At 50.3% G+C, this 22,722-nt stretch overlaps 1 protein-coding gene across 2 annotated transcripts in view; it reads left to right on the top strand.

Annotated features, from left to right (window-relative positions):
- The first annotated feature begins 17,655 nt into the window (after positions 1 to 17,655).
- Positions 17,656 to 22,722, top strand: part of PPP1R1A (protein phosphatase 1 regulatory inhibitor subunit 1A) — a 368,279-nt gene continuing 363,212 nt past the window's right edge. For both annotated transcript variants that reach the window (XM_085654773.1, XM_085654772.1), the window contains exon 1: positions 17,656 to 17,954. In XM_085654773.1, coding sequence (XP_085510899.1) covers positions 17,874 to 17,954 — 81 coding nt within the window. In that variant the 5' untranslated portion in view covers positions 17,656 to 17,873. The remainder of the gene's footprint in view (positions 17,955 to 22,722) is intronic.

Raw genomic sequence — 22,722 nt, 5'->3', positions numbered from 1 at the left:
GCTAGACATGAATTATCACCCAATTTACCATCAAAATTTCTCGCTAACAACAGGCTAAAATACCCTCCACCCCACCCTTAAGCAGAGGGCTGTTATACAACCTATCAACAAAAGAAAAGTGTGAGCAGTAATTGGTGTTATTGTTGTCAGAAAAATCATCATTGTAAAAATTTACAATAAATAGCCCAAAATGTGCATCCCATTTTAGCCAAAAAACGCTTGATATAGCCTGCTACCGGTATCTATGTGAGTAGTTAGGCATTCTAAAGTAAACTTGAACCAGGCTGGGAGTACAGCTTTTGCTTGTCCTTAAATTGATCGAAGGGCATGATACTCACACATCCTTTACAGAACACATATTTCATGGCCCAAGTCTGCTGTAACAGGACAATGCCATAGGCTTAATGAAGTCCAGCCACTCCTAAAACCCCAGTGTAGCCCTAACCCCCACTACATTCCAGCTAAGGAATTAGTATGTGTGACTAATAGGGGATTATCGGCAGGATTTGCAACATCTGCCACTCCCGTGGTGGTCGAAGTTAATAATTGTACTTACTGTTACATCAATTGAAGGCGCCTCTGGGGTCGAGAGGTTAATAAAATTGTAATATGAGGCCTTCACTCGTCCTTTCTATGTGCAGGCTCCTAAAGTCAGTCCACTTACTTCGACCAAACATGAAAGCACCTCAAAAGGATTCGACATGGGATTCCCCACATCTTCGAGTGAACAGGATGGGCCAATTACTGGGGCAGTATGACCAACCAGGGCTGGATCCAAGTTAGTATGAAAGAAGGATAGTGGCAGGAGCGTAATCACATCTGGCCTAAATTTGCCTGATGAATGAAGCTATCCACAGCTTTTGGCCAATTGAAATTGACAATCACCTTCACAACACTTAGTCGAGAGCCAACCCATCTGACTCTGTGAACCATTAAGATGTCAATGGGTGAGCAGGTAACAAAGCTAGTGTTGTGGCTTAGCCAGTGGGTAACTTTATTTTTCAGCTGTGCTGTGGTTTCAAATATCCCTGGTGCCAATACAGGGTCAGTACACAAAACTACCACATATGGACAAGATGCAGGTGGTAGATTCAAAATGGTTTCCTCCTACTTCCGGGTTGAGCATGCCCCAGTCACTGTTCCCGGAGTCTGGTCACTGCCAAAGGTGGCACCCTTCCTGAAAAAGACAGCTTTCTTTCCCTTTCGATGGCATTCATTTGAGGCTTCAAGGGGACAAGAAGTTCTGGCAGACAAAATATAATCTACTGCATTAGTATTATCTCTACAAGTTTGATGTGCCAAATGTACACATGCTCGCGGCACTCCCTGGGCAGGTTCAACAGGCCTCATAGCATTACTTTCAAATAATCTACCTAGACTAAGTTTAATAGCAGTCAGCCTCGTTGAATTAATCATCCAAAATGGCATTAAACTTAGCTCTAAATTGTTCCACAAGTTTGTTAACATGACTCTGGTCAGATTAGTGTGTGCCACTTGTCTGCAAATCAGTATTAATCAGACTTGTTTTCCCCTTCATCTTAATGGGCCTCTTCCTGCGCTTAGCCACTGGGATCAACCCAGAGGAATGAAGAGTTTCCTGTGGAGTATCACAAACTGCGCACAAAGTCTCAGGTTGCAGTGGGTTCAGCAGAGAGAAGGCCATAGTGGCTGATGTAGATCCATCATACATACCGACCTGATACTCTTGAGGTAGTGTTTCCCTAAACCTTTTGCTTTTCCCTCCTGGGTTTTCCTGATTCATTTTTGTGGCCTTCAGGCTCTAGGCACTTTCCCACTGTAAAAGCAGTGTGAAAGTGTGCATGACATACCTACACACGTTAGGGAGTGGTGCTTATCTGATGCTTTTAAACATGTCTCAAGCCTGCAATTGCAGGCCTGTGTGTGTGCACTGACACAAATGATAATTTAAAAAACCCAAGAAGGCCCCAGGTCTGGATAGACTACCGGGGGACCTTTTTCGGGAGGAACCCAGTATATGGGTCCCTTATCTGTGGACTCTATTTAACGCTATCCTGAAGGGCACGAACCCCCCCCCCGATACCTGGAGTGGCGCTGAGATCATACCAATGTTTAAAAAAGGCTGCCCTCTGTTACCCTCCAACTACAGGCCCATCAGCTTAATCGACATCTCTCAAAAACTGATGGGCAGTGTCCTTCTGGCCCAGATACAGGGGTGGATTGAGGAAGAGGAGATTCTGAGTCCATATCAGGCTGGCTTCAGATCAAACATGTCAACCGTGGACCAGATTTTCAGATTACAGCTATTATTCTGGAAAACGGTGAAGATGGAGGGTGGCAGCCTCTATCTCATATTTGTTGATCTGAAGTCAGCCTTTGATCTCGTTCCCAGGAAGAAACTCTGGGAAGTGCTTAGTGATCTCGGGATCCCCCCCGATCTACTCAATGTGCTAGTGAGGCTACATATTGGCAACTATGCACAGGTGAGATGCGGAAAACAAGGGGAACTTTCTACACGCTTCCCTGTCAGAAAGGGGGTGAGACAGGGATGCGTTCCAGCCCCCACCTTATTTTGCCTCTACATTAATGGGCTCATCGACTTTCTCAACAATATAAAAGACATTGACGCCCCAAAGTTAGCCACTGGGAAGATACGCGCGTTGATGTTCGCGGATGATACTTTGTTATTGTCCAAGTCACCCCTAGGTATCCAACGTATTTTGGTCGGGTTTGCAAAGTTTTGCATCAAGAGAGGCTTGGAGATTAACTTAGCCAAGACCAAATTTATGGTCTTCAATACCCTGAAGAGTACGCTTCCAAATCCCTCTCTCAATGGTACCCTCCTCGAAAAAGTGAGGATATTCGACTACCTTGGTATCACTCTATCTGAGCAATTTGGGTGGGGCCCCCAGATGGCCAAGGCCAGACTCAGGTTAAATCAAACAGTGGGCGGGATCATGAAACTATTCAGAACATCTGTCTACAAGCCGGCACCTGTGGTTGAGATATACAAGGCCCAAGCTAGGGGGGCTACACTATATGGGGCAGAGCTCTGGGGGCACTGTTCTACTTCTGATCTCGTCAGGCTGGAAAACAATTTCATGAGACAGCTTATAGGCCTTCCACGCAGCACTCCACTAGTTCCCCTTCGTCTGGATTTGGGCTTGAGGCCAATTGACGAAGAGATTGCCCTTAGGCCTCTGATTTTTTGGCACCGGGTATGGGGAACCCCAGAGTTGTCCTCCTTTAGAGCTGAGCTAAAGGAGCTTTTGCCAAGATTAAATCCCAATAAATTGCTGTGGCTGGCCCACATTAGGAATCTTTCTGCTAGGCTTGGTAGGCCAGAGCTATGGTTATTTATAGAGCTCTCTTGTGCCTTGACACCTAGGCTGGATATCGTAAATCAATACAGCCAATCCAGCCTTTTGTCCCTACAAGAAAGTGCCAAAGAGGGCAGGTTGACGATGGAGTTTTTACAAATCAAAGAGGTATACAAAAAAGAATCCTTTTTGGATGTAATCTACCCTCCTCTGGCTAGGAAACAGTATTTACAGTTTAGATTTGGGAATTTACCATTGGCAGTGCACTCCAGCCTATGGGCCCCTGAGAACTTGAGTGTGTGTCCTGTATGTAAATCAACGGCCGAGACTGAAACCCATGTTCTGTTTTTCTGCCCTACATATGTCTTACCCCGTAAATGCTGGATTATCCAAATATGCAAAAACCTTGGGTTTGGTCGTTGTCAAGAGGCCCACAGAGTGCTTATATATGATACTGATCCTCCAATTGTATTTGCCGTTTCGCGTTTTTTAAATGCCATGTGGCACATAAGGAGAGGGTTTTTAAAGTAATTATGGGGAGGAGCACATGACTAAAATCACTATAAGTAACTCTCTGTGTGTTTTCAAATTAAGTTTTAACAACTTTTCTAAAACTAGGCATATGTGTTTTAAAGTTTGCTTGTATAAATTTTAAATTCTTGTGTAGATGTCAGCTCCTATATGAATGTAAGGATTGCAAATATTGATCAGTCTGTGTAAATACTTGTGGTCTTTATTTTATCTACTTTTATGGCTCGAGCGGCCAAAATAAAGTTCTTTTGATTGAAAAAACCTGTCTCAAGCCTGCCATTGCAGGTCTGTGTGTGTGTGCACTTTCACCTTTGATATTTTTAAACATGTGTCAAGCCTGCCATTGCAGGCCTATATGTGCGCAATTGACTTATGCTCATGTTGGCCTTCCTAAACCACAGGCCAATCCTGAGGGGAGCTTACACTCCCACTAGTGCTCCCTTGGGGTAAGACTTAAGGGGTGAAGCAAGTGGTAGGTGAAAAGCAGGGCAGGTACACATGTGTGTTACCCACCTAGGTAGTAAAGAATACCAATGTATTTTTAGGTCTCGCCTAGGCAGTGCTCTAGGAGGGCCTTTGACCATCAGTCTGTTCCTTTTCAAGCACACTCATGCTTGTGCTGGCATCCACCATTTGGGAGCGAGCAGCAGCGCGCGTTCTAATTGAAAACATATGGCTTTGGCGCCGCTGCTGCTCGCTCCCGCAAGGCGGAGGCCAGCACAAGTGTGCTTTAAAACAGCTGCTGCTTGTTTGCTTTTCAGCATTAGTCATTCACAGTGATTAAACACAGTGCGGGCCGCGCTTTTTTTTTTTCATTCTCCCCCTCACTCTCTTTCTCTTTCGCTCGCACTCTCTCTTTCGCTCTCTCTCTTTATTGTCGCAGGTCGCATGTCGCACAGAGACAGCAATTCGTCTTACAATGTTCTTTGTAACGACAATTAACAATAGACTCAATATAAGGCAGACACTACTGAGCCATAAAATATCACATTATAAGTTTTCCCTCGTGCACGGCTCTCTCTCCAAAGTGTCCCATCACATTCCATTTTACTTCATTGCATTAGGTTTGCATGTCACTTTCCTACTACCGGCTGCGGGGCCTAAAATGCTTGACTAACTCAAGTAGTGGCAGTACTTTATCTGCTATGATTTCAAAATAACAATCAACAATTGCTTCCATTTATGGAGGAAAGATACCAAAGAACCAACCACAGAGAAATTACTAACCCTGGGCGTAGTTCGCGAAGTAGCGCTACGCATAGCTACGCAAAGTGCACTTTGCACTACGCGAGCTACGCGTAGCACTTCGCGAACTGCGTAGTACCCTGTTCGCACTGTGCAAGATGTCGTTTTTAATGATTGCACCATGCGGACAAGCAACCGGCACTGTGCAATCATTGAAAACGGCATCTTGCACAGTGCGAGCTGTAGTTTTCTGCCGCTCAAGTAGATTTTTACTCGAGCGGCAGCTTTCTCAACGCGGACTGGTAGTTTTTCATCGCGAACGGTCGCGAGCATACACGACCACTCGCAATGAGAAACCTGACCTTCCCGCGTTGAGAATCTCGCCGGGAGGTTTATTTTCCACGCTCGCGATAGCCAACTTGATGTTGCTGATCGCGAATGAGGAAAAAGTCTCGCCAGGATGTCATTTTGCTTGCTCGCGGTCGCCAACTTGACGTTGAGGACCGCGAGCAAGCAGAAAATGACCGCTGCACTACGCAACGCTACGCGTGTTTGCACTGTGCTACATGCAATTCGCGTAGTGGCAAGTAGCGCAAACTTCGCAAACTACGCAAGCGTAGCGTAGTGCTTTGCCCAGGCTTAGAAATTACCAGGGCTCGTCGACGTCCACCACGTCCACCACCAAAATGTCCACCACCACCACCACGTCCACCACCACCACGTCCACCACTACCACGTCCACCACCACCACCACGTCCACCACCAACACCACCATGTCCACCACCACCACATCCACCACCATGTCCACCACCACATCCACCACCACCACGTCCACCACCACCATGTCCACCACCACTACCACGTCCACCCCACCACCATGTCCACCACCACCACGTCCACCACCATGTCCACCACTACCACATCCACCACCCCCACCTCCGCCACCACCACATCCACCACCACCAAGTCCACCACTAGAATGTCCACCACCACCACGTCCACCACCATGTCCACCACCACATCCACCATGTCCACCACCACCACATCTACCACCACCATGTGCACCACCACCAGGTCCACCACCAGGTCCACTACCACATCCACCACATCCACCACGTCCACCACCACCATGTCCACCACCATGTCCACCACCACCACATCCACCACCACCAGCACATCCACCACCACCACATCCACCACCAACACATCCAACACCACTACGTCCACCACCACCACATCCACCACCACTACATCCTCCACCACCACCATGTCCACCACCACCACATCCACCACCATATCCACCACCATCACCACAACCACTACCACCACATCCACCACCACCTGGTCCACTACCACCATGTCCACCAACACCACATCCACCACCACCACCATGTCCACCACCACCACGTCCACCACCACCTCATCCACCACCACCACCACGTCTACCACCACATCCACCACCACCACGTCCATCACCACATCCACCATCGCCACCAAGTCCACCACCACCTTCACGTCCACCACCATCATGTCCACCACCAACACGTCCTCCACCACCTTATCCACCACTACGTCCACCACCACCACCACCACCACGTCCACCACCACCACCATGTCCACCCCACATCCAGCACCACCATGTCCACCACCACGTCCACCACCATGTCCACCACCATGTCCACCACCACATCCACCACCACCTCCACCACCTCCACCACCATGTCCACCACCATCATGTCCACCACAACGTCCATCACCATGTCCGCCACCACCACATCCACCACCACCATGTCCACCCCCACCATGCCCACCACCACCACATCCACTACCACTACATCCACCACCACTACATCCTACACCACCACCATGTCCACCACCATGTCCATCACCACCACCACCATGTCCACCACATCTACCACCACCACGTCTACCACCACCACCATGTCCACCATCACCACATTCACCACCACCACCACGTCCACCACCACCACGCCCACCACCACCATGTCCACCACCACATCCACCACCACGTCCACCACGTCCACCACCATGTCCACCACCACCACCACGTCCACCACCACATCCACCACCACCATCACATCCACCACCATGTCCACCACCACCACGTCCACCACCACCACATCCACCACCAATACGTCCACCACCACCATTTCCACCACCACTATATCCTCCACCACATCCACCCCACCACATCCACAACCACGTCCACCACCACCACCACATCCACCACCACATCCACCACCACGCCCACCACCACCATGTCCACCACTACCACCACCATGTCCACCCCCACAACCATGTCCACCACCATGTCCTCCACCACCACCACATCCACCAACACCACGTCCACCACCATGTCCACCACCACTTCCACCACCACGTCCACCACCACCACATGTCCACCACCACCACGTCCACCACCACGTCCAGCACCACGTCCACCACCACCACGTCTACCACCACCATATCCACCACCATACCCACCACCACATCCACCACAACTATGTCCACCACCACTACGTCCACCACCATGTCCACCACCACTACGTCCTCCACCACCATGTACACCACCACTACATCCTCCATATCTACCACCACCACCACGTCCACTACCACGTCCACCACCACCAAGTCCACCACCATGTCCACACCATGTCCACCACCACCAGGTCCACCACATCCACCAACACCACATCCACCACCACATCCACCACCACATCCATCACCACATCCACCACCACATCTACCACCACCACGTCCACCACTACGTCCACCACCACGATCATGTCCACCACCAACAAGTCCACCACCACATTCACAACCATGTCCACCACCACCACATCCACGCCCACGTCCACAACCACCACATCCACGGCCACCACATCCACTACCACCACCACGTCCTCCACCATGTCCACCACCATGTCCACCACCACCACGTCCACCACCACCACCACGTCCATCACATCCATTACCACCACATCCACCACCACCACATCCTCCACCACCACATCCACCACCACCACATCCACCACCACCACGTCCACCACCAGCATGTCCACCACCACCAAGTCCACCATGTCCACCACCACCACATCTACCACCACCACCACCACGTCCACCACCACCCTTGACAGGTAAAGTGTCACTGGAGGGCAGGCATAATAGGAGTGTCAACCCCGGCTGTACATGGGACATTAAGGATGAGTTGGGTGCGAGAAGATGGGAATAGGGTCTAGAAGTATTACACCAGACCCAAGATACATTTTGAAGAGGCGCAATGTCACAGTGGCTCCTGTAAAAGCACTTGCAGCACCTCTACCTCACAGTGGCATACCTGCACAAGCCACTCACTCAAAACAAGTATTGGCATAGCCAATAGGTCTTGCCTTTGGGACCTTATAAGTATTTAGCCATGCAACACTTGATGTTGTTGCACCAAGGATATTGTGCTGGATAACTAAACACTTAGAAGGTCCCAAAGGCGAGACCTATTGGCTATGCCAATGCTTGTCTCACTACCTATGATGTTTGCTCTTCTCATAGGTTAACATGGGGGAATGGTTGAAATTACTTCAAGCTGCAATAGCGGCTTACAGTGGAGCAGCCTCATAATATTTCCTATCATTGGATTCATAATGAGAAACCCTCTCCTATGGTAAAGAGGGGTTTGTCATTAACAGCCTAGAAATGCCACTTCTAGAAAGCTCTAGACCTCTTTGTGTGCCGTTTAGTTTGACTCCAGTCCACACTGGAGGCTAGGGGAGCACATCTGTGCATTCCCCAGAGACAGCTATAAACATTGGGCATGCAACTGGAACAAAAGACCTCAGCCATTTGAGGGCCTGGCTGGATAGATTGGACGGAGAGGTTTTGACACTTCCCCTCTGGGAAGCCACATCATGGCCCCACTAAAGATTAAGATCTGTATTCCACGACTCCATGGCAGCCAAGACTGAAATTTAGGGGAGACATCTCTGGTTCAAAGGGAAACCCTCTGAACTACCCCCAACTTCAAAGGCAATCTATGGTATGACTACTGGTGCCATACTCCAGCAGGGTAGAGATACACATGGGAGGACGTGGGACTGGATATCCTAGATCTGCGTGTTGCACGCTGCCAGAGGAAGCTAGTGTGCACAAGAAGGATTGCTGGCATTAGAAGGAACTGTGCATACTTTCTGAATAGTGACTGGCATGGGCTGACTACCTGCTGCTGTATGAGTGTACTCTCAAAGGGCTTGTGGGTTTGCCCCTGTTCTCTTGTGGAGGTCACAGGTACATCAAGCACCTCCCTCGAGGGACCAACACAGTGTACTTGTGACACCTGTAGAGCGGCGTCCTTTTAAGAACCCACATCGTCTTCTGCATCCCAACTGGAAGTGTAGCGTGAGCGTGGAACTAAGTATTGTGCTTGGAGACTGGATTGCCCTGTGCGGAGCCCAAAAAGAACTGCCCGCATCAAAGGAGTGTGACCTGTGCATTGTGGGGCCTCAATCGGCATACGTGTCATGTTAATTGGTTGTGGGACCCCCTGTGGCCTGCTTCATCGATCGTGCTGCATCTCTCTTGTGCGACACGCCAACTGCATACTCATTGCATGCTGTGTCCAATTCACAGGTTGCGATGCTCGAAGGGGAGGGCATACACATAGTAGTGCCTCATTCTACTTTGTGTGGCACTGCTGATCTTGCACATGTGTGTGTGACCAGAATTGTCTGGTGCAACCCGTATCAACATACACAAGATGTCGTGCCTCATTTCCAGGGAGGTATGGAATTTGCAACTCTTTGTTGTGTGTGACTGAAATTGTCTGGTGCAACTCAGATCAACATGCACCACACGTTGTGTTTCATTTCCAGGGAGATACTGAGTTTGAGAACTCTTTATTGTGTGTGACCGGAACTGTCTGGTGCTACCTGTATCAATACGCACCAGATGTTGTGGCTCATTTCCAGGGAGGTTTGGAGGAGCAGATTTGTGTTCTGTGGTGCCCAGATTACCTGGGTGCTACTTTGAATGACGTTTGCCTTCTTCTGAGAGGCTCCCCTGCTTCATCCCCCATTCATCGATTGTTCCTTTTTTGCCCTCAGTGTTGTGAACCAGTTGCATTCTCCTCACCCGTCCCAATGAACTTGTGTTGCCAGGTAATATTCCCCTTATCAGGCCTGGGTGGTGAGAGTAATTGACTGGGCCAAGGAACGCTTCAGAGAGTGATCGGAAGTGGGTCAAGAAACTGTGTGACTCCCCCCCCTCCTGTGCTTCGCAGAACTGGACTGGTACCGAAAAGGCACAGTGTGGAATCCTATAATCGAATGACAGTTGTCCTAAGCCCCCTTCTGCTCCACAGACCATGGGTGGACTTCCCAAGTAGTGGCTAAACCCCCATTTGTTAATTGCTGTTTAATTAGCCCTGTGACCTACTCCCACTTTCTTCACTGGGACCCTGACTATGCGAGACTCTGGCCAAGATCGGTCTAGTAACAGGAGAAAGTCCATGGGTGTAGGGTGGTTGGGGTTAGCTGAATGGTGGAGGAGGGCTTGGGCCACCGGGTCTGCATGTGCATTACCAAATGACCTGCAGGATATCAGTTGCACCACATTATGGTGCTGGGTGTGTGTGTGTGTGTGAGTGTACTCCATACCAACCTGCTTGATATCTGGGTCTCCATGTATTGGTGCTGAGTGAGTGTGTGGGAGTGACTGTCTGTTATTAATCACACCGCAAGGTGGTGTTGCTTTATACATTGATTCCTAGCCAAAAGAATACTACTGGACATTGGTTTTTACCCGTGTGACCTTGGCCTATGGTGCTGTTTAAAAGTGTTGCATTTATTTGTGTGTACACATTACTGATACCATTGTGATCTGGAGTGCACCCTATAACTGTGTGCTATTGAATTAAAATTATTGCTAGGGTGGGCCTTGTTCTAAAAGTAAAGTAGGATCTTTCCAAAGTGTGCATATTACTGATGTAATTTTAACACAGGTAGGCCTAGTAATGCTAGTGATATTTCCAAATGTGATTTATACCCAGAAATTCATGATGTTCATGTTGAGTTAATTAATGTGTGTCTTGGATACATACTTTGTTAACATACACCACATTTGAAGTCTTTTTGATGACGCTCTGTGTAATTATTTTGTGAGAGTTCTGTGCCAATGATTTACACCTTGCCTCTGCAATAAGCCTGACTGCTCAGTGCCAAGCTACCCAAGGGTGAGCGCAGGTTATACAGTGAGTGTAATCAACCACCCCTGACAGGAGTTGTAGGTTCTGCCTGGCTAGAGCCTCACCTCAGCCAAACAGAACATGCCATTTCCAACACAGATGGAGAATTAGGGAATTATGTTAGGGGGAGACTAGGGGCCAAGAGGTGGAGTTTGCTTCTGTCATAGAAAGGTGGCCTTCAGCAAGTTCAATTTCTTTAAATATAATTCCCACTGCTCGTACCAAAAGCCAATGAATAGTAGAACTTCTCGAGGAGACAGGAAGGGGCTGAGGCTGGGTAGATACAGCCTTTAATTACCCCATTCTCTAGACAAGTGAAGCAAATTCGATCAGAGTATGAAAAAGATACCAGCCTATGCCCAAAAATCAAAGTGGTTGGCCCAGCCTCTGCGAGGTGTGATGAGTGAAGATGTGCCCAGTTTTGGCCCTGAGAAATGGGTTCCTTGAGTAAAGCTCATCCGATGCACTGCTGTGCCTCCCTTCCTCAGCTGCAGTAGTCCTGGAGCTTTGAGTCCTGACTGCTATGTGATGAGTCCCACCAGCGGGGGAAATGGGTTGTTTTAGGAGCACCCGACCGGTGCTCTTCTGTGCCTCCCCGCCTCAGGCGCAGGGCGTTCTGGGGCTTTGGCTCCTGGTTCCTCCGTAATGCGTCCCGCGCTGAGGGGGAAAGGGTTGCTTTAGTAGCGCTAAATTGGTGCACTGCTGTGCCTCTCCACCTTAGGTGCAGGACTTTCTGGGGCTTTGTGCCCTGGCCCCTCCTTGACGCATCCCGGGCTGCGGGGGAAATGGGCTGCTTTAGTAGCACTCGACCGGTGTACTGCTGCATTTCTGCTTCAGGTACATGTCATTCTGCGGCTATGAGTCTTGAACCCTCCATGATGAGTCCTGCACTGCTCGGGAAACAGGATGCTTTAGTAGTGCCCAACCTGTGCACTGCTGTGCCTCACCTCCTCTGGTGCAGGACGTTCTGGGTCTTTGAGTCCTGCCCCCTCCGTGATGCTTCTCGCGCTGCGGAAGGAAAAGGTTGCTTTAGTACATGGGTAGTCACAAACTTTCTCTCGGGGGCCAAATTTACAGTGTGGTTTGTGGCTGAGGGCCGCACCGGTAGGGGCGGGGGCAGTGGGGGAGGGGGCGGGGCTAGAGCAACAAAAAAAACTGTGACCATGAGGTTGAACACAGGCCCCTGCAGCGGACGCCTTTGTCCACTGAGCCACCAGACCCAGCATTCACACATCTCTATCTATCTATCTATCTATCTATCTATCTATCTATCTATCTATCTATCTATCTATCTATCTATCTATCTATCTATCTATCTATCTATCTATCTATCTATCTATCTATCTCTCTCGCTCTGTCTCCCTCCCTCCCTCTATCACTCTCTCTCTCTCTCTCTCTCTATCACTCTCCCTCTCTCTGTTTCCCTCTCTCTCTATCTCTCTCTCTCTCTCTCTCTCCCTCTCCCTCTGTCTCCCTCACTCTGTCTCCCTTTCTCTCTCCCTCCCTCCCTCCCTCTCTCTCTCTCTCTCCCTCCCTGTCTCCCTCCCTCTGTCTCTGTCTCCCTCTGTCTCACTCACTCTGTGTCTCCCTCCCTCTCTCTGTCTCCCTCCCTCGCTCTGTCTCCCTCCCTCTCTCTGTCTCCCTCCCTCTCTCTGCCTCCCTCCCTCCCTCTGTATCACTCACTCTGTTTGTCTCCCTCTCTCTCTGTCTCCCTCCCTCTCTATCTGGCTGCCTCTCTCTGTCTCCCTCTCTCTCTGTCTCCCTCCCTCCCTCTCCCTCCCTCCGTCTCCCTCCCTCCGTCTCCTCCCTCTGTATCCCTCCCTCTTGTCTCCCTCCCTCTCTCTCTGTCTCCCTCCCTCCCTCCCTCTGTCTCACTCACTCTGTGTGTCTCCCTCTCTCTCTGTCTCCCTCCCTCTCCCTCCCTCCGTCTCCCTCCCTCCGTCTCCCTCCCTCTTGTCTCCCTCCCTCTCTCTCTGTTTCCTTCCCTCCGTCTCACTCACTCTGTCTCCCTCTCTCTCTGTCTCCCTCCCTCTCCCTCTCTCTTCTTCCCTCTCCCTGTCTCCCTCCCTCTCTCTCTTCCTCCCTCTATCTCTCTCTCTCCCTCTGTCTCACTCACTGTGTTTGTCTCCCTCCCTCTCTATCTCCCTCCCTCTGTCTACCTCCCTCCCCCTCTCTGTCTCCCTCCCTCCCTCCCTCTCTCTCTCTCTCTCTCCCTCCCTCTCTCTGTCTCCCTCCCTCTCTCTCCCTCCCTCTCCCTCTCTCTGTCTCCCTCCCTCTCCCTGTTTCTCTCCCTCTCTCTCTCTCTCTCTCTCTCAATCAGTTTGTCTCCCTTTCTCTCAGTCTCCGTCCCTCTCTGTCTCCCTCCCTCTCTCTCTCTCTGTCTCTCACTCTGTCTCCCTCTGTCTCACTCACTCTGTTTGTCTCCCTCTCTCTGTGTCTCCCTCCCTCCCTCTCCCTCTCTCTCCCTCCCTCTGTCGCACTCTGTCTTCCTTCCGCTGTAAACTCACCCGCAGTTCTCACTAGCTGCTGCCCCCCCCTCACCTCACCCTGCTGACCCCGCGCTGAGACAGCTTCCCTGGAACACACACAGCCGCCGCACCCAAGTACTTCACAGGTCTTTTAAAGACCATTCACTTGTTAATGAGGCTTTGTTGAATTTCACCTCTTCTTAGCGCCCCTGCATCTCTACTCAAAAGCGCCCCTGCATCTCCACTCAATCAGAGTGGAGATGCAGGGGCGTTAAGAAGAGGTGAAATACAACAAAGCCTTATTAACAAGTGAATGGTTTTTAAAAGATTCGCCCGGCCCCCATACCTCCGCGCTGCTGCAACCGGCGATATAAAAAAACAGAGGTATGTTGCCTGCAAGGTCCGCGGGCCGCCACGGAAGGCTTGCCGGGTTGCTGGCGGCCCGCGGGCCGTACTATGAGTACCCGTGCTTTAGTAGAACACCACCAGCGCACTGCTGTGCCTCCCGGCCTCATGTGCAGTGCGTTCTGGGGCTTTGTGTCCTTGCCCCTCCGTGACTTGCCCCGCAGTGCAGGAAAAATGGGTTGCTTTACGAGTGCCCGATTGGCACACTGCTGTGCCTCCCTGCTTCAGCTGCAGGTGTTTTGGGGCTTTGAGTCCTGGCCTCTCTGTGATGCGTTCCACGCTGCGGAGGAAATTAGTTGCTTTGGTAGGGCCTGACCGGCGCACTGCTGTGCCTCCATGCCTCAAGTGCAGGGCATTCTGGGTCTTTGAGCACTGGTCCCTCCGTGATGTGTTCCGCAATGAGGGGGAAATGGGTTCCTTTAGTAGCACCCACCTGGCGCACTGCTGTGCCTCCCCGCCACAGGTGCAGGGCGTTCTGGGACTTTGAACCCCTGCCCCTCCATGATGTATCCCATGCTGCAGGCAAAATTAGTTGCTTTAGTAGCCTCCCTGCCTCAGGTGCAGGGGGGTCTGGGGCTTTGAGGCCTGGCTCTTCCATGATGCGTTCTGTGCTCCGGGGGAAATCGGTTGCTTCAGTAGCGCCTAACCGATGCACTGAGGTGCTTCCCTGCCTCAGGTTCAGGGCATTCTGGGGCTTTGAGTCCTGGCCACTCCATGATGCATCCTGTGCTGCCTGGGAAATGGGTTGTTTTAGTAGTGCCCGACAGGCGCACTGCTGTGCCTCCCCCTCTCAGGTGAAGGACATTCTGGGGCTTTGAGTCCTGGCCCCTCAATGGGTAATTGGTTGCTTTAGTAGCGCATGTTGGATATGGCCCCTCTTATGGGAATCTACCCCAAAATAATGTGCTTTCTCTTTGCAGTCTTTGCCGACTCTCTCCGCATGACCGTAGAAATCTGGGCACCCTCCCACTTTACTGTAGAGGGAAGCTGCGTGTGTCCACTTCACATGCCCTATGGGCGTACATGATGAGTTTCGGCATTGTACCTTCGTGGGCCCCATAAACAGGTACACCACATACCCGGCCGGGTACGGCACTGCCTAGTAGTGGGACACAGCACTGTGTGTGTCCCCCACCAGATAGCCTGTCGACCCTGTTTCTGGCCATCCATCGCAGGCCTTTGGGGCGGCATTGCACCCCTGCCTAGTTTGGCATCACTTACACTTCAGCCAACGATGAGTGGGTCATCCAATACCATGAGGGTACCCCCCACTGAGGCCCCAAAGGAAAGGGCGCAGGGGTGGTAGGCTGAAGGCTGGGTAGGTACACATGGATGTTCCCTGCCCAGGTACTGAGGAACCCCCCATGTGGGGCATCTCCTGCCTTGGAGTTAGGCTCTTTCCCTAGAAAACTCCTGGGGTGTTGCTTAATCTCTTGGGTGGCTTCAGGGCTCTTAGAGACCGTCCCCACTGTTGAGGCAGTGTGGAAGTGTGTGCGCCTTCTTACACAGGAAGAGGTGCTGACACGGTATTCTGGAACATGGGCCGGTCTGCCAATGCAGACCTGGGAGTGCGCACTTGCCCCTGTGCGATGTTAGATGTGCGCCCAACCTGCCATTACAGGCTTGGGTGTGGCCCGACCCTTATTCTGTTTTGAATACAGGTCCAGCCTGCCGCTGCATGCTTGAGGATGCGCCCTGGCACATTGACATTTGCAAAGCAGGACAGCAGAAGCTGGACTGAGTGGTGCACACTATTAGAGGATTACTGCCTTTGAAGGTGACCGCAATCCCTGCTAAAGACCGGCTGAAGTGTGGTACTCTGAAGTGTGCTCTCCAAGGGCCTCCTGGAGATCTCAGGGACATCAAAGATATCCTGTGAGGGACCTAGACCATCTAGCTGACATATGGAGAGGGGCGCCCTCTCAAGTGCCCACATCGGGTACTGGATCCCAACGGGTAGCGCGGAGTGAGCGTGGAACTAAGACTTGTGTCTGGAGACCAGATTGTCTAGTGTGGAGCCCCAGAAACATTGCCTGCATCTAAGGTGTGTGGTTCCTGCACCACAGGGACCTTGACACTCATAGTCATAAACATCTTGTTGGTGGTGAGCGGACTGCTGTACCTCCCTACCTCAGATGCTGGGCATTCTGTGCCTTTGAGTCCTGCCTCCTCCGTGATGCATGTTCATTCATATTAGAACCATGGACTGGCTAGTCATGGTTTACTTGGTACTGTTGGCATGGGCACCAGGGTGTCAAGTAAGTTACCCACAAGGCATTAGCCCAGTTGGCCGCTAAGCAGCAGTGAGTAATTCACCAGAGTCCATTTTTATTCTGCTGCATCCTGTTTCTTATGGTTATGCCATTGTTATTATGAATGCAATATTATAGCTGCACTGTGTGTGCCAATCAAATTTGCTGACAATGGCAGACTCAGAGAGACGCTGCGGTTGCCACATCAGGGCCCTGCGCTTGAAGTCCTGAGCTTTCATTTGACACCCTGATGCATTCTGGCATTTGCACTCTAGGATACTACATGTGCCATGATCCAGCCTACCAATCAGTGGCTGAAGCGCGAGACGGTCAACACCCACAAGAACCAATGTGTTAAATGAACATAAACGGGTCCAATGGCATTACCAATGCTTGCTTGGTTCTTTTCATCCTTGCCTCTGGGTTCCCAGAGGGGACACTTCAAAATCGCAGACCCCCACCAACTAGCCTGTTAAGAGGACAGTGCACTGCCACCCCACTCACTAGCCCATTACAGGAAAGGCGTGGCTACTGGTAGCCCTGTCCTACCACAGGAGGGAGTCTCTTAGTCACCTGATACTAGACAATTTGTAGGCGCGTTTGTGGCTCCGTTTCCTGTCAACATGAATCTCAGATACAGCAGGGGACGAGGGCATCTGTTGACATTCAAACACGCTAGGGACATGATTCTCGATTCTCTCCCCAGAGGGCTCTTTTGACCCACTGAGCAACCTAGCTCAGTAGTAAAACTGTCATCTGCACGTTACACACAATTTTTCTGCAACGTGCCCATCATTCCGCTGAGGCGTTTTGGTAGGATTGAAGCGTGGTTCGGCGGGTGGCACGCCAATCCTCGGAGCACGCGCTTAACCGACGGTACTTTATATAGCTGACCTTTGCAGGTAGCATGTTTTTGTTTTTTTAAGCGAATGCAGGACTGGTGTACTTTTACAAACGCACATATTACAGCCCAATGGGACTTTCTCTGCACCTGCTCTACTTGTCCCCAAGAAGATCCCGCCTTCCTTAAAATATCCCTATTTCCTTCTCTAAGCCAGTCCGCCTCTGCTGCTCTTTGTTCGTTCCTCTAAGAAGCGAGAGGACCGCGGACAGGGGCATCCTTGCTTGCTCTTCTGACTGCTGCTCGGAAGGCAGATGGTTAATATTTTGTGTAACTGTGTGTGTGGAAACGGCGGGGGAGGGGAGCGGAGGAAAGGCTGCACCCCGAGCAGCCAATAGCCACTGCCTGCTCCTCAGCTGCCAGTGTGGAGTATCCGCGGAGAGAGGACGCCGGCACGAATAGGCGACTTGTGTGTGTGAGCGCGTGTGGGGCGAGCAGGGCGTCAAGGAGCTAATTGGAAAGAGAGGAGCGGAGAGCGCTAATCAGGGGTTGCGCTGCACTTCACTGGAATCGCCCCTTCCCAGAGCGTGTCGAACCCCTCTGAGGGAGAAGTCAAGAGGACCCCCTCCGTCTTCAAGAATGGACCCCAGCAGCCCCAGGAAAATCCAGTTCACTATGCCCCTGCTAGAGCCCTATCTGGACGCGGAGGCTGCGGAGCAGGTGAGGCGGCGCTGGTGTGAGGGGCGCGGCGCGTGGGGCATTGTTCTGCAGCGCGAGAGCGAAGAGCCGTCCAGCAATGTCCATTAGCACCGACCTAGGAGCTGTGCTGAGTTGCGGGCGGTCAACATTGTGCAGAACGTGCACATAATCTTCTCGCGTCGCGTGCCTAAGAGGGCGAATGCAGCAATGTGTGCACCATTAATGTGTGTGAGGGGTGTGTTGGCGGGGCATGTGGGGATTTGCAGACTCATTGTCTTACGGACTTGCCTCGAAGGGGGCACTCAGTTATTTTGAGAATCGTGTTCTTAAGGAGTGTCCTGAGACAGAGGCTTGGTCTACGAACGAGCAGTGTTATTATCTGGAGAAGTTTTGTCTGAGGAGGCGGTATGTACAGTGTTTCGAGAAGGGACACCCCTGAAAGTGCAGCATCATTGCCGTAAGCGGCGGGACGAAAGGGGCCATCTGACAGTCCAGAGAATGCTCTCTTCAGCAGTGTGCCGGGACAGAAGGAAGGGCACATTCCGCATAGGTAGAATGTCTGGCTTCTTCTATGCGCTTAACGGGTCACCCAGTTATGTGGGAACTGTTGTCCTCTGGTGGGTGAGAGAATCCTCTGTTCAGCAGTGTGCCGGGACAGAAGCAAGGGCACATTCCGCATAGGTAGAATGGCTGGCTTCTTCTATGCGCTTAACGGGTCACCCAGTTATGTGGGAACTGTTGTCCTCTGGTGGGTGAGAGAATCCTCTGTTCAGCAGTGTGCCGGGACAGAAGGAAGGGCACATTCCGCATAGGTAGAATGGCTGGCTTCTTCTATGCGCTTAACGGGTCACCCAGTTATGTGGGAACTGTTGTCCTCTGGTGGGTGAGAGAATCCTCTGTTCAGCAGTGTGCCGGGACAGAAGGAAGGGCACATTCCGCATAGGTAGAATGGCTGGCTTCTTCTATGCGCTTAACGGGTCACCCAGTTATGTGGGAACTGTTGTCCTCTGGGGTGGGTGGTGAAAGGTGGCATCCAGTTATGCGTATGACCCAAGAGCGCCGCAAGACCCGTAGTTGGGGGTGGGGGGCTAACACTTTGCATAATTGGGCGGAGCCTTCATCAGAGGCCGAGTCAAATGTATTTATGGGTGACCCTTCACTGTTCGCATACAGTGCATAGCATGAACTGTAGTTTTCAAGACCTTATGTAGAGTTTATTTCTTTTTAAAGTGCATTTTAGCAGTTAAGATTGGTCTCAACATAAAAAATAACTTTTACAGTGGGTTTAGGATTCTTGCTCAAGAAGTGTTCACAGAATGAATTATAAATCTTGCATTCTAAGGCACGTTGATCCCGTGGACCTGTTTGGAGGTGGACTTCTAGTTGCTTGTTTTTTTTGGGAGCCAGTGGCAAATGGTGAATTCTAAAACACGCTGGGACAAAAATGGAACTTATTTTAAAAGGTATGTGGGTGCCTCTCCCACCCTCAGTGTTTTGAGGTGACCTTGTGGTGGCTTACAGAGCTTTAAAATCTAACAACAAAACATCTTAGGTCAACATATTTTTCACCTTAAATCACTATTGGGTTTCTTTGTTAGGTGACCTCTTTGCCTCTTTCTTGTTATTAGAATGTTATTGTAGGTTTATATCACTCTCTCTTTCTACCTCACACTGGCATGTGCAATGCAGCAGTTAAGTAACAAAGTAGTCCCTCATAGGAGAATTTGACCTCTTCTAATAATTATCCACACATTCCTGATCTTGCTTAAATTAATCAACTCGGATTTATAGAGCACGGCTATTCACCGGAGATGGTATCCAGGAGCTGGGTTCTTGCTGGGCTCAGTCGAAGAGCCGTGTCTTGAGCCCCTTTAAGAATTTCTGCATGGAGGATGCTCTTCGGGAATGGATAGGGAGGTCGTTCCAGGACTTGGCGGCGTGGTAGTAGAAGGATCATCCTCCACTGTAGCTTTGGTGGATGCAGGTAGTGTGTGCAAGGGCGAGGGAGATGGAGCGCATGTGTCTGGAGAGTTGGTGGCAGTTCAGGCAGTGGTTGATGTATGCTGGTCCTAGGTCATGGAGGGTCTTTTACACGTGTCTTGAAGCATCTTGAAGTGGCATCTTTTCTGGGTGTGGAGCCAGTGGAGTTTCCTGATGTGGGTGTTGATGTGGATCAGTTTGGGGAGGTCAAGTGTGTTGTTGTAGTCCAGCCATCTGGTAACTAGAGATTGGTTGGCAGTTTACCTGGCATTGACGGGGAGCTATCCGAAGATTTTTCGGAGCATGCAGAGGGTGTGGAATCAGGTAGAGGAGACTGCATTTATCTGACATTTCATGGTGAGTTTACTGTTCATGATGATGCGAGTTTGCAGGTGCTGTCCGTCAGTCTGGGTGAGGGTCCGAGTTCGGAGGCCACCAGGTGCCGTTCCACAGAGAGGTGTTGTTCCCAAAAATCAGCACTTCTGTCTTGTGTGTGTGTGTCAGGCAGTTGGTCTTCATGCAGTCGGAGTTCCTTGTCATACAGTTGTGGAAGTTGGTCCTAGTGACAGAGGAGTCTTCTGAGAGCAAGAGGATGAGCTGAGTGTCATCTGCCTAGGATATGATGTTGAGGCCATGGGTTCCGACGATTTTGGCTAGAGGCATCATATAAGTGTTGTACAGGGTGGGGCTGAATGATGAACCTTGTGGGACTCTGAAGGTGGTGCTCTTGGGTTCCTAGGTGAAGGGTAGTAGGCAGATTCTCTGGGTTGGTCCTGTGAGGAATGATGCAATTAATTTGAGGGTGTCTCCTTGGATCCCAATGTGGTGGAATCTCTTGATGATTGTGTGGTGGGACCGTGTCAAATGCGCTGTGGTTGTTGCGGAAACTGGACTGGGAGGTGTCAAGCAGGTTGTTTCTCTCCAGGTTTTCGTGAGTTGGTGGTTGATGGATTTTGGCGGGGAAGGGGAGCAGAGGGATGGGGCATCAGTTTTCAAGCTCGTTGGGGTTAGTGGATGGTTTCTTGAGGAGGGGTCTGTCTTCTGTATGCCTCCGTCACTGACTTCCTTGCTTCGCCACTGAATTTGCCGACCTTAAACATCTAGTAGGAATGTACCACTGAAAGATTCTTTGCAGATCGGTCTCTGCTTCACCATATAAAGTCCTGTGCACAAGGCATAGGACCTTAAATTCCATGCGTTGCTGTATGGGAAGCCAATGTAATGACTTAATGGCCGCAGAGGTGGGGTGTCCTCTTGGAATATTTAGGAGTATTCGAGCGGCCGCGTTTTGTATAGACTGCAGTTTGATCTTCATGTGCCTTATCGCTGCCCACGTGAAGAGCATTACAATAGTCTAATCGGGATAGGACTAAGGCTACCACCACAGTTTTTCGTAACTCATGCGAAATAAAAAGAAACACCTTCCGCAATAACTTCAAGATATAGAAGCAGGTGGAAGTTACATGGTTAGTCTGTGCCGAAAAGCACAGTTTATCATCGAAGGTGATCCCCAGGTTTTTTACTTTTATGGAAGATGTTGGGCAGGTACCCGCTTCGACCGGCCACCATGTATGATCTCACAGGGACGGACCGCCACCAAACTCCATGACCTCCGTCTTATCTGTGTTGATCTTGAGGTAATTATTACTCATCCAGCTCATGATGTGACTCAAACACGCATGGAATCTAGCGGCTACCTGCTACTGAGATGATGATATGGGTATCATGGCATACGACACAAACAAGAACCCATGCTGTCTGATGAGACTGGCGAGAGGGGTCACATAGATATTAAAGAGCGTTGGTGACAGTGCCGAGCCCTGTGGAACTCCACATGGCAGATGGAAGGTATCTGACTGCAGACTTTCCCAGTATAGAGTTTGCTCCCTATCTTCTAGGAAGGAAGAGAGGAGGGACAGAGCCGCCTCCCCAATCCCCACTGCTTTCAGACTTTGCACCAACACCGTGTGATTCACGGTGTCGAATGCAGCTGACAGGTCAAGGAGGATGAGGATCGCTCTTCCCCCTCCCGATCCACCTATCTCCGATTCTCCTCCGTTGCCATAACTAGCGCCGTCTCGGTTAGACTGAGGGATTTGTGATCTGATTAGTGAATTCTGATTTGAGCTTTGTTAGGTCAACTGTGAAGGATGGTGATAAAGCACGAGAGCTTAGTGGCACTCAAGAGTGGAAACGGTTGTTGTAGGTGTATAGTTGTAGATGAGGGAGTCTTTGTAGATGATGGTGGTACTACCATTCTCTTTCAGCAGTCTCTCTTCTATATTGTGGCATAACCCTTGGTAGTAGGGATTCAATAATGGACTGGGCATAACAATTAAGACAAGTTGCATAATAATTAAGCCCAGGTTCCTTAATGTTGTATTCATGGTTGGTTTTCAGGCCATTGATAAATATTACAGTTGCTAAATTGCTATAAATGTGGAAATGTTTTACTAAAGTTCACCAAATTTTGAATATGTTCCTGGGATGCACACATGCTTACAAATATGAAGTTCATTGAGAATCACCCAAGTACTCGCAGATCTAAAGATACTTTTGCTGAAGGCTGTGTTTGAGCACTATTAGAACTCAAGTTTGGGATGGTTAGTAATCCATAACTAGATGCAGAGAAATGTTTCCTCCACATTTAGCATGAACATATGTTAACTTTTCAGCCAACAGGTACAGTAAAAATAGTAAATACTGCCTCATTCTATTAAGACAAAAACACTTTCAATATATTCTAGACTTATTTTATAGTGTGGTGTGAATTGAAAGAACACAATGATGTTCAGTGAGCAAACAGATA

The sequence above is a fragment of the Triturus cristatus genome, chromosome 4_1 (assembly GCF_964204655.1).
Source record: "Triturus cristatus chromosome 4_1, aTriCri1.1, whole genome shotgun sequence".
NCBI classification, from domain to species: domain Eukaryota; kingdom Metazoa; phylum Chordata; class Amphibia; order Caudata; family Salamandridae; genus Triturus; species Triturus cristatus.
This window is presented reverse-complemented; position numbering and strand designations above follow the sequence as displayed.